The sequence below is a fragment of the Miscanthus floridulus genome, chromosome 5, assembly GCF_019320115.1.
Source record: "Miscanthus floridulus cultivar M001 chromosome 5, ASM1932011v1, whole genome shotgun sequence".
NCBI lineage: Eukaryota > Viridiplantae > Streptophyta > Magnoliopsida > Poales > Poaceae > Miscanthus > Miscanthus floridulus.
This window is the reverse complement of record NC_089584.1, coordinates 124,947,986-124,960,133: the sequence shown is the minus strand read 5'-3', so window position 1 is coordinate 124,960,133 and position 12,148 is coordinate 124,947,986. Positions and strand designations below refer to the sequence as shown.

General features: G+C 36.9%; 3 protein-coding genes across 3 annotated transcripts; 1 reads left to right on the top strand and 2 right to left on the bottom strand.

Annotated features, from left to right (window-relative positions):
- The first annotated feature begins 257 nt into the window (after nt 1-257).
- Nucleotides 258-1,914, top strand: LOC136453438 (protein FAR1-RELATED SEQUENCE 5-like). Its single transcript, XM_066454009.1, has 2 exons — nt 258-1,696; nt 1,801-1,914. The coding sequence occupies exons 1-2, from the start codon at nt 325-327 to the stop codon at nt 1,824-1,826; spliced, it is 1,398 nt and encodes a 465-aa protein (XP_066310106.1). The 5' UTR covers nt 258-324; the 3' UTR covers nt 1,827-1,914.
- Nucleotides 1,915-4,473: 2,559 nt separating this feature from the next.
- LOC136455285 (uncharacterized) lies at nt 4,474-5,246 on the bottom strand. The gene is made up of 3 exons (XM_066455380.1): nt 4,990-5,246; nt 4,713-4,884; nt 4,474-4,632 (listed from the first exon to the last, which is right to left on the bottom strand). The coding sequence occupies exons 1-3, from the start codon at nt 5,244-5,246 to the stop codon at nt 4,474-4,476; spliced, it is 588 nt and encodes a 195-aa protein (XP_066311477.1).
- Nucleotides 5,247-6,059: 813 nt separating this feature from the next.
- Nucleotides 6,060-7,201, bottom strand: LOC136455284 (uncharacterized). The gene is made up of 5 exons (XM_066455379.1): nt 7,113-7,201; nt 6,811-6,928; nt 6,589-6,726; nt 6,253-6,434; nt 6,060-6,161 (listed from the first exon to the last, which is right to left on the bottom strand). The coding sequence occupies exons 2-5, from the start codon at nt 6,842-6,844 to the stop codon at nt 6,060-6,062; spliced, it is 456 nt and encodes a 151-aa protein (XP_066311476.1). The 5' UTR covers nt 6,845-6,928; nt 7,113-7,201.
- Between the last annotated feature and the right edge of the window lie 4,947 nt (nt 7,202-12,148).

Genomic DNA, 12,148 nt, shown 5'->3' with positions numbered 1-12,148 from the left:
AATAAGGCAACATCGGATAATGACATGCAGCAAGTGTATGACTAGTTCTCTAAGAAACAGGCTGAGGACCTAATGTTCTTCTACAAGTTTTCCATAGATGAAAACAACAAAGTGAAAAACATTTTCTGGTCCAATGGTACAAGCAGAAGGTACTATGAGGAATTTGGAGATTGCATCAGTTTTGATACAACCTACAACATGAACAAGTACTCTCTCAAGTTTGCACCAATTGTTGGTATTACAGGTCATGGGGACAATTGCCTGTTTGGCTGCGCTTTCATAATGGATGAAACTACAGAAACTTTTGAGTGGTTGTTTTAGACAATGCTGACTTGTATGGGAGGAAAGCACCCTAAAACTATAATCACTGACCAGGACCTAGCAATGAAGGCTGCTATCAGAAACGTTCTACCGGACACTATTCATCGAAACTGCTTCTTCCACATTATGAAGAAAGCTCAGGAGAAAGGTGGCAGGATATTTTCATTAGAAAGGAACAAGAACCTGCATGACGATCTCTTTGACATTCTTAGGAACTCATTGACCGAAACAGAGTTTGAGTACTTGTACAAGAAGTTACCACAAACATATGATGTCGGTGGCTTCAGATACCTTGATGACATGTGGTTTAATAGGGAAAATTTTGTTCCATGTTACTTCAAGAAGCATTTCTTCCCTTTCATCAACTCTACAGCGAGAAGTGAAGGCACAAATGCATTATTCAAACTGGATGTCACACCAAGGTATAGTATTATGAGATTTATGAATGAGTTCCAAAGAATTTCAGATACAACAGAAAAGAATCAAGCAGAACAGGACTTTGAAACCAGATCAATGCCTTGGTTGAGTATGACATATGAGTTCGAAAGGCAGGCTGCAAGGCTGTACAACAGAAAGATATTCTTCAAGTTTCAAAAGGAGCTCATATTGGCAACAAAATATGAGGCTCAAGAACTCCAGAAAGATCAAGTTTATGCAGTGTTAAAATCAGAGTACCATAGGCAGTTTGAGTTCAGAACAAGGAGATACATTGTGACAGTAGACTTGACACAGAAAAACTACAGATGTCTATGTTGCAAATTTGAAAAAGATGGTATAATATGCTGCCATATCATCAAGGTGCTCACAAACCTAAATATATCTCAGCTAGATGACAGTTATTTCATTGAAAGATGGAGGGCTAAAGAGAGGAAACAGTTGACAAGGCAGAATACTGTACCAGAAATAGAGATTGAGAAGAGCAGGCCATTGAGGCACAACATATTGTCAAACAAGTTGAGCAATATTGCTTCAGATGGATCAAGAACAATGGAAACATTCAACTATGTTCTAGAAGAAGCCGAGCGAATGCAAAGAAAACTCAATGAACCAGCAGATGAAGTCAGACTGCAACAATCACAATCTGTTCAACAAAGTGGTACTAATGTTTTGCAAGATGCTAATGATGCAGTCAGACTACCTCAAACAGAATCAGCTCAAGAAAGTGATACAATGCTTTTGCAAGACCCTAATAATGCTCAGAAAAGAGGAAGGCCCAAGAAAGTGACCAGGCAAATAGGAATAGTTGAGGACATCAGAAGCAAAGCAAAAAGCAACTTTACCTGTACACACTGTCGTGAAGGAGGGCATAACATCAAGACATGCCAAAAAAAGCATCTTCCTCCTATGCCTAAAAAAACAAAGAAAAGGAAATCAGGTAACACAGAGAAACATAGGCAAAAAGTAAATGTTAGCACTACAACAACAGATGTCACTTCTTCATATGTATATTCATCTAATGTTGTTGATATTATCATGCAGGAGATGTTGACAACACCAATAAATAGTAGCAGTGCAAGTGCAGCAAGCAAAGCAAAGAAGGGGAAAGTCAAGAATTGAGAAAACCAAAAACAAGAGATGGAATGCTAATAGCTGCAACTACAGTGGCCAAATAATTTATGTAATTTATTAGTAATAGAGCAATTGTAAATTCAGTACTATTATATCTTTAGACCTACAATGAAATGTATCTATCTGAGGCTACTGGAAGAGACTACTAGGCCGCAACTTGATAAAACATGGATTGCACGTGCTCATAACTAAAATTGCAGTGCCCTACACTGGCAATTTATATTACATCAAACTGCAATTACATAACTGAATATTTAAGTTGTTTGGTTTACATATGCAGTGTCCTACAGCTACTGCTACTGCTAAGAGAACTTGGTGCAGACATACATACCTGCCATATGCTTCATCCATGGTTTCAATTGGATTATCATTTTTCTTTTTTGTTGCAAGCTACAAAAAAATAACAACTTTTGAGTCATCCTTGTTATGAAAATTACCATCACGCTTCACAACTAAAATTATCAACACATAAATATTTCAATCACTCACACAAAGAGTTCACAAATCCTAGCAATATCAAGAAAGGCGACCCTCTGCTTGAGCAATGGCATGTTCTGATCTAACTTGCTCAGGTGGCCTCTCACTCCTGATATCGGCAGAATTGGAGCTAGGTGGCCTTCCCATCTTCCTGTACAGACAAACCCAACAAATAAGACAATGTAGTCAAATCACAATACATAATCAATATGCAAGAAATGGTTGCACAGAATATACAGAACAGGACAGACAACTAAATGATGAATTCATTCTAGATCAAGAAAAACACAAAACAATTGTTGATGAGGCCATCGAACCTCCTGTGAAATCATTCAACAAAAACAAAGATGGAACAGCCACCACATCTTGGCCTACCTCCACAAACCTTCATCTAACACAAACACAGATCATATAGGACAGAGCACAAAGGACAATTTCTTTCTATGGAAGGACAAGGATAAAAACTTGGTGTGGACTGACACAAAACACAACAAACATAAGACAAGGTGTGTTAGCACAAATCACAAAGGACAATTTCTTTCTATGGAAGGACAAGGATACAAACTAGGTGAGGGTAAGCACAATCACAAATAACAAAGAAATCACAAGAAACATATAACAAGGCGACTCATATTGTCATCATATGATCAATTCAACAACTATCAATGAGTTAAAAAGCAAGTGCTACACAGACTAAATTTAAAAAATGCAAAACTCACATGTTGCCATGGTACTGAGGACAAAGGATCTCAATAAGATGCTAGTTGGACTTTAACTGACCGCGTACCCTCATGGTGCTTCTAGTATCCATGCACAAAAGTCATACTTCAACATCTTGGTCTATAAGAACAAAATCAAATTCATAATAATATAACACAAGACCCAATTGAACTATGTATAAACAAGAAGACAAGAGGAACATGCACAACCCTCAAACTTCTCCTTGTCTTCCCTATAAAAGGTTAGTAGTACACAACAAAAAACACTTATAGACAAAACCATAAAACTATAATAATGGGTACAAAAGAGTTAACATCAGCAATCCAACAGAATATTATCATCTTGTTTACTTTAGCCTCTTCAATGTATATTAAAATTTACAACCATTTTAGCATCAAATGCTCTCACCAAACTAGCTACTTCTTTACAAAGTGGCATGCACTCATAGCAAGAAACTACACCCTATATTGACCTAAACGCAAGATCTAGAGACAAGCCTCAAATAATGCTCCCTGATTCAAATTGCCAGAGACCTGAGAAAGAAAAAAATAGAAACAAACAATCAGATTAAAAAACGTGAAGTTATAATAAACAAAGTGACGTTGGAACTAATATTACCTCCTTCACTTTGCATGTACCACCATATGCACTATTGTATTCATTGAAAACCATGTCATTAACAAGTTTGATGCGAAGTTGACTAATATCATCTTCGGTGTACTTCTCCAACATATTCAGATGGACTTCAAAATGCTCTAGATTCTTTATAGCATACACACCACTATCATTGATTATGCTGAAAAAAGAAAAAGAAAAAGGGAAAAAGGGAAAAATAGGAAACAATGGGACTATAAGCACAAACAAAATCCACATGATCTATATAAATCAAAGGACTACATTTCAATCACATACTTATCAGATTGCTGGGGTACAGTTCCAAAGAAGACATGGAATGCATGTAAGCCATAGTCGATATTAACAACTTGTTTCCAGACGGTGGCCAAGTTTTCTAGCTACAAATCAGGCAAAAAGAAAATGACTACACCATGCAAAATAATATTTGTTTCGATGAAGGATATAGTAAACTACTGTAGAACTGAAAATAATGGGAAAAAACTGCCACTGCAATACTGAAAATAGACAAATGGTGCATATACAAATACAAACTGATACTTACAAATTCATCTTTCACAGCTTTGTGGAAAGCTGAGTCTACTCCAAAGCACATTGTGCATGAATCCAAGATTATACACCATCTCAGGCTAAAATACAGTACAACAACATACCACCGATCATGGAAGAGTATTGGAAAATAGAGCTGACAAAATAACAAACATTGTGATTATTAGTAACATCACATAGTAGGACTAGAACACAACATTTATGCTAGTACTCTTTTTCAAACAATAGAGAAGATATGTTACGCACATAGTCACTGGATGTTAAAGGCCTGGCACGATGAGCACCCTTAAAGCATCTCACAGCAGTCTCAAATAGCTCCTTCTCCTTCTCATCATCACGACCATGATTTCCAATAAGATAATCCTACAATAACAAATTGACCGATATTATTTCCATATAGTGCAAACATATAGTTTACAAAGAATACATCAACGACTACTAACCCCAACTTTAGAGAAGAAGTAATGCTTTCTAGAATCCCTGGGGTGTTTTCTAAGGAACAGCAGCTTGCAAAATGCGTTCACTACAAAATGGTTGACCTTTCCGCCAGGCCGAAGAGAAGATGAAAGTGCACTCAACAAGACAACAACAAACCCATAATCCACCACTTTTAGACTGCAAACACAAAAACAAAACAATTCACAGTGAATTGGTACAAGTATTAACACACGGTGCTGCAGAAGGCTAAGAATGGGAAAATTGTGTAAATTTCAAACTTACTTCAAGTGTTCGCTGCTTTCTCCCATCTTCAAAACAGCTTCATACACATCAGATTCAAGTTTGGACACACTAATCTTGGATTGAGGGATGATAAAAGGGCTGATCTTGTACATGCTGGGCTTCGCAAGCCGTCTAGGACGATGAATAGCAACCTTTGAACTCGAAGACTGCCAAACAACTTCACTGGACGACTCAGAGTTCAATACAAATCCATAGCCGCCAATAGACTTTGCAGACAAGCAAGGCACACCAACCATAGACTTTTCACGATGGGATGGAAGACGTGATTGAATAGGTGTCTACAAAACATACAACAACGAACACATAAAATTGTTCGAAAAAATGGAAAAACTGATAGTGTTAGAGCAAGGATCTAATAATTTCAATATATCCTAAAAATGCATCACAAAAAATCACACAAACACAATACGATACACTATCAAAGAAAAAAGAAGGGGGCATTTACTCCAAATATATATAAGCTATTACATGATCCGAAAGCAGCCCCAACTGCTACCATGTAGCATTGTACTAACTACTTCCCCTTCTACTACAATGTCTCCAAAAAAGATAAAGCAGAAGGAAGCAGGCACCATCACATTATCTCCCACCACAAACTTTCCAGAATGATAAGATTAGGTACGCCTAATTACAATTTTTATAGGATCTCCATAAGGACTGACTGCAGCAAGAGGAACAGGTTGACTTGGATCTTCTTCGATCTCAGAATATTCAGTTAAAGGTAAAGACTCCATACGGATAACGTCCTAAAACAATAATAAATACAGAAATAAGACCAGAGAGATCAAAAGTTACATCAGAATACAAAATCGATATAATGCAATAGGGAGGATTACATTTTCAACATTCCCATTTATCTTAGTCCCAGCATTTCCAGTGCCAATGGTCTCCTCATTGCTCACATTACCACCTCTAGGAGACGTCAGCTTATCAACAAAAACCCATTCTTTAGATGCAGACGTAGATTTCAAGTTCAAGTTGCTTTTGGTTTCAACCTATGAAAAAATGAAACTAAATCAGGTGGGAAAACATTCCTTGTACATCAAAAACTACTTGGCATCTATAGAAACAAAACAACATACATTTCCAGGGACACCTCCATGGGACATATTAGCACCAACATTCTGACCTGAAGTAGAAACTCTACTCAACTACAGCAACAAAGAATAAATAAAATTTCATATACATAATATATAATGACTTAGCATGGGAAGAATAAACAAGATGGAAGAGGACATGTACAATAGACAACGCTCTATCAAGAGGACAAGATGTATCACAAGTAGTACCAATAGGGCGCCTCAAGTTAGGATCTGCAACATAATTTCCTAAGTCATCTAGTTCTTCAAACATTCTGAACGAAGGTACACTAGGGCTACGAAAGAATGGAATCTTCGTCTTCAGACAAGGTTCCTTGACAGGTGCTTTTCCAGCAAAAAAAAAATAAGACAATAAAGAAGGCTGGAACTTAAATGAAATAAAAAAAGTCATATTGCAGAATTCAAATACTACAATTGTAGAATTACAAAGGTGCAATTTACTGATAAAGAGAATGCAACATAAAAAATAGGGACTAACCATTAAGATCTTGAGCAGAAACTGCATTTTCATCCAAGTCAGCTCTAGAACCAGCTTGAGCATTCTCCACTCCAAAAGGACCAAGACCACTCAGAGAACCAATAGCATTCCTTAGACTCGGTGCTTCTCCTGTTTGTCCTACATAGAGACCATGCTCAAACATGAACCCAATTCATATATCTTAGATTTCGTAAAGCATTTTTTTTCATCAGTGGGACAAACCTGGGGCCCTCTCAACTGTACCAACCAAGGGCATAGCAGCGGCCGCATTAGTTGTCTCGCCTTCATGAACAGTAGGAACCAAGGGGGAAGCAGTATATGCACTAGTTGCTTTGCCTTTCTAAACAATAGAGAATAGAATGAAACAAGTCTATTCAGTAGGGTATTTCATTTACTACATCAATACCTAGTAGTGTATATTACTAACAGCAAAAATATGCTGGAACCTATGCCTATCTGATCATGGAATAGCAGAACAGCTACAAAAGCATATAAAAACAAGAACCAAATAATGCAAAACTCACTTTTAGATGGAGCTTTTGACGTTTAGTTGCAACATTAGTAGTTAACACTTGGTCTTCCTCAATAACTACAGTATTATCCTTGTTACATCCATTTCTAGTTTGATCCGGCACAGTTGCCTAAAAAGACAAAAGTGACCCAACAATTTAGAAAATAAACAAGTGAAGACAAATAAAATGAGAAATATGAACATTCACCTCAGCATTATGATCTTTTATGTGACTCAGAGGGGACTTGCCAAGACGTTGAGAGAGTCGAGTCCTAGACGCTACACTATTGGCGCTCGAATATTGTGATGCGCATCTTTTCCTCTTCCTTTTACTTATAGCTGAACCTGAAAATAATCATAAGATTATGAACACACATACAAACAAATCAACTAAATGCAGAAATAAATGTTACACAACATTCCATGTACCTTCAGCTGATGAGTCTTTGGAAGGAATAATTTCAGTTGACTGAGAAGCACGACAATTCTCACCACCAGATCCATCGTATAATCCATCAGATTCAATTTTATCAGTCATAGAGCATTCTTCTTCATTTGTTTTAGTAGGAGCAGCAACTGTAGGATGCACATCTTCAATAATGGTATTATTTGCAGCAGTAGCAGCACCATCCACTTCTTTCACAGCTGTTTTACTTGTATCACTAGCCATTCCTGCATCAAAGACATCATCTTGCACAACAAAATGTCCTGGAGAAGGCAGTGGGGCTTCATATTTAGCACAGACAGCATCATCATCACCATTATGATGTGCTGGAGAAGGAAGAGGAGCTTCATATTCAGCACGGATACCATCAACAACTCCATCATCACCATCATCATGTCTTGGAGGGCGCACTCTAGCAGCAGAACCCTCAGCCTCATCAGAAGCATCACCACCATAATTAATTACATGAGTCCTATGCATATACATAAACATCTTAGCAACAAGTGTGCCCAGGCTCCTAAAGCCTAGTCTTGTATGGTGGTTTTCAAAAATATTGCACATGTTATCCATGTCCTGTAATGCCAAGTTAATAGTAACATATGAATCATGTAAATTTCATTATACAAGAGTAATGAAATGATCAAATCAAAGGATTGCACAAAGACACATACATTTGTCCTGATGAAATCACAACGTCTATCCAAAGTTCTCCTAAAAAGAGCACAAGCCTCTTCCGGTAGATACTCTTCAGCATAGCATGTGTCATCGATGGATTTCACCTACATAAAATCAACTCAACCAGTGATCTCAAAAAACCCATACAGCTAATACAACTCTAGATGTGCATTAGAAGTCAACAAAAACCCAATAACAGAATGTTAACAAGGCATGGGCAGCCACACAAACTTCATAGAGAACTAGGGGCTATTAGATGTAGAAAGTTTTGAGATATCACACAGCAGATAAATCACTTCTAAAACTTAATAAATACTGCACAGGACAAAATGAAACACTGCCTGCAACTAAATAGATAGCCACTGGTTCTAAAAACTAAACAGGCAGCCTCTGAAATTAATCACAGTCAGACCAACAACATCGCTACAGAAATCACAATCTTGAGCTATGAACTTAATACAAGAATGACACTTGCATAGATTTAACATGCATATTGCACATGCTTATAACTAAAATTACAATGGTCGTAACTTGTAATTTATATTATTGGTGATTGCAATAAATGCCTTTGATCAAGTAAGCAACCTAAGATCAACACTCAAGATTTTTGGTAGATTTTTTTCATACTAGACAATACAACACCAATGTATATTGGGCAAGCAAAACCACAATAAATAGATGAAAAGTTGTGTTAGCAGAATCAGAAGAGAATTTTTTCTAAGAAAGCACAAGGTCAACATTTTGCTGACAGTAAGAATCAGAAGAGCCTTAGGGCACTAAGACTAAGAAATATTTATACAACTCCAGAAAGATCTAAACTCATGCAGCAAGGATACATGATACATCAATAAAGCTCATGGATACACAACATCACAACTACAAATATGAATTTTTAGGTTCACTACTCACCGGTCGCTTTCCATAAATCTCACCAAACACACGATCATATGAAGCAAAGGTCTTGATCATCGAGCCCTTTCAACAATGGATTCTTGGCAGATCTAGGGGCAGCTGATTACGTACTCCAAAGTTGATATAATCAAGATAATAACCCTACATATGATTTCAAAGGCATCACTAAAACATGCTGCATAACCAAAAAATGGACAACTGAATAAAGGAAAAAAATACAAATATAGGCACACTTACAGCTAGAAAGTATCTGCAACCACCAATTGTACTCCGATGCTTCTTTCTATAGTTTGTAATGGAAGAAAACATCCAATCATAGATGAACTTTGACCAATTCCATTCTTTCACCTTAGATACATCAATCAATAAACCTAGATACTGCGGGCTCGGATAAGTACTAGAATTAGCACAAAGAAATGTAGACAAGGCTACAACCATGAAGTATCGAAGCACGTCATCATCAGATAACGTGCCTCCTACCAACTTGTCCCCAAATGTCTTGATCGTGGGCAAAGAGGGCTCTTTGATTGCTGAAAGGAAATTGCTCTTCATAGACTCAGTATAATTTTCCTTAATATCTTCACCATCATTTGGAAGCCCTAAAAAGAGATAGACTGATAATGGATCCAATGGAATCACTTTCCCTCCAACTACTATGTCACAGCAACTCACATCTACTTGATCTGCTATCCATTGCACAAATCCTCTGGGTGCTGAGCAACCATCGTACTCCAGTAAAATTCCAAAGCCATGATGCCTGATAATTTTCTTTTTGCGCTCATCCAACTTTGCTATTATCTTTTCTCCAAAGTACTTGCTATTAAACCTACTTCCTGGTCTCTCTGATGTACCTGCAGCGCCACTCAATTTCCCTTTACCTCTACCTCTAACTGTTCTGATACTCTGTAAAACAATGCAACAAAAAAAATCTGGTTAGGATACTAGAATCACTAAACATGGTGACAAATTTAGCAAAAAACTTCATTAGTTGGCTATGTTTTTTGAACAAAACCTATTTCCTAAAATATCATGCTCATCATGCATCCGCTCAATCGTAATGCTACTGAATTTACCTTTCTAGTCTGGACACCTGAACCCCTTGCTTTCCCTTTCTTCTCAACAAACTTAGCAAACTGAGAAGACATAATAGAAACAAAAATATCAGGTACAGTTCAAATGCAAATAGCACTATACAAGAACAAAAGTGCATGATGACATCAAGCATTCAAGAACAGAAAAGAAAAATAGGCAAGGACCAATGCCACCAGTATCACTCAATCATCTATAGTATAATAATCATGCAGTATATACAGGAACAATAAAACTAGCATGGACCCTAAACTACTACTACTACAGGAGTAATACAAAACTAAAACAACCACAACACAATATATCAGATATTAACAGACAAAGGTTTCACAACATACTCCACAAACGGCTTTTTGAACATGCTTCAAAGTTTTCAGCATTTCACTAGTATCAATATTATCATCTTCAGGATTTGGATCCTAAAAAAGGCAACAAGATATATCATATATCAAATTATTATAATACACAAGTGCACACACAAAAACAAATTCAAAATGAACTTAGTACCTCGCCATCATTGAAAGGATTAGAGGTTTCCTCTTCTGAGTTGTTAGGAAGATCATCCTCACCCTCACCATTTGTAGACTCACCATCAGAAAGAAACTCATCATCATCCATGGCTACATAACAAAAAAATGGTTAATGATCTCATTGCTAGCTGCAGTAAAAAACCAATCGAATTGAAATTTAGCAATGCTCTCTACAGATGAGGGGTCAGGGCCTAGCATGTCAAGTGCATAAGAAGCTAAAATTACTAGTACAAGGACTTCTATATAAAGAAGGAAATTACTAGAACAGGAGCATGATTTTGACCAGAACACCTAGATGCTTGACATGCTGCTTGTGGACAGTATTGCTCACCCTATACAATTTGCATATATTGTGCAAAGGAAATTCAGTCCTGAAATGCGGAATGCATAGCACTCTCATGGTTTGTTATTAATATGCAGATAGTACAATAGTATAGTACAACACATAATTCAGTTATCAAAATTACATAACAAAGGCACACAAAATCAGGTGCCACATGTGTATCACCTATGTCAAGAGGGTCCACAACGACTGACTGAAATACCAGGACCCATAAAACTCCAAAACATGCAGTAAGTTGTGGGAGCTTAAACAAATTTCTAAAATAAACCATGCATGTGAGCTCATGCAGACACAAACAAAAATCAATTCAGTCCTATTTAACGTATCTGACAGAACCAAATAAACAAAAACTACTAAATGGCAGTCCTATTTAATCATGTGAATCAGCGAGCACATCTGCACATGCATGGAGGATCGAAATCATATCATAGCATTAGCAATAGCATATATAGCATACATTGTATCTAAATCTGAAATCATATCATAGCATTATCAATAGCAATAGCATATATTCAATAGAGAACCGTACTCTGATGGAAGCTCAGTACCATACAAAAAAAATTAAAACTAATCAAGTTATCAAATAACTCACTGTAAATCAGAACTAGTATCTGAATCTGAAATGAACAAAAAAGAATGGAACACACAGTTAAAAGACTGGATATTACATATGTTAAACACCATAATTGCAGTAATTTACGTGTGCAATTTACTACTTATATGATGATAATCTATATTGCAGAGCATTTTGTTAAGGATAAACCAATAATAGATCAGTAAGCAGCACATTCAGGTAGAGAATAGCCCTTTTCGATTTTTCAATATGTTGTGGTATAGTCCTCTCTTCAACTATAGATCAAATAAACCATTGAACAACCATACCAAGCAAAAAAAAAAGCAAGCACCATTGCTGACCATAAAAACCATTGCACACAAAGAACAATAACAAATCGCCCTAATGCTCAGGCTGCTACACCATGGCGCACAGCACGGGCCGTAGCTAGCTCGCTCAACCCAACACAACAAACATAAACACCACCAATCTCTAACCCTAT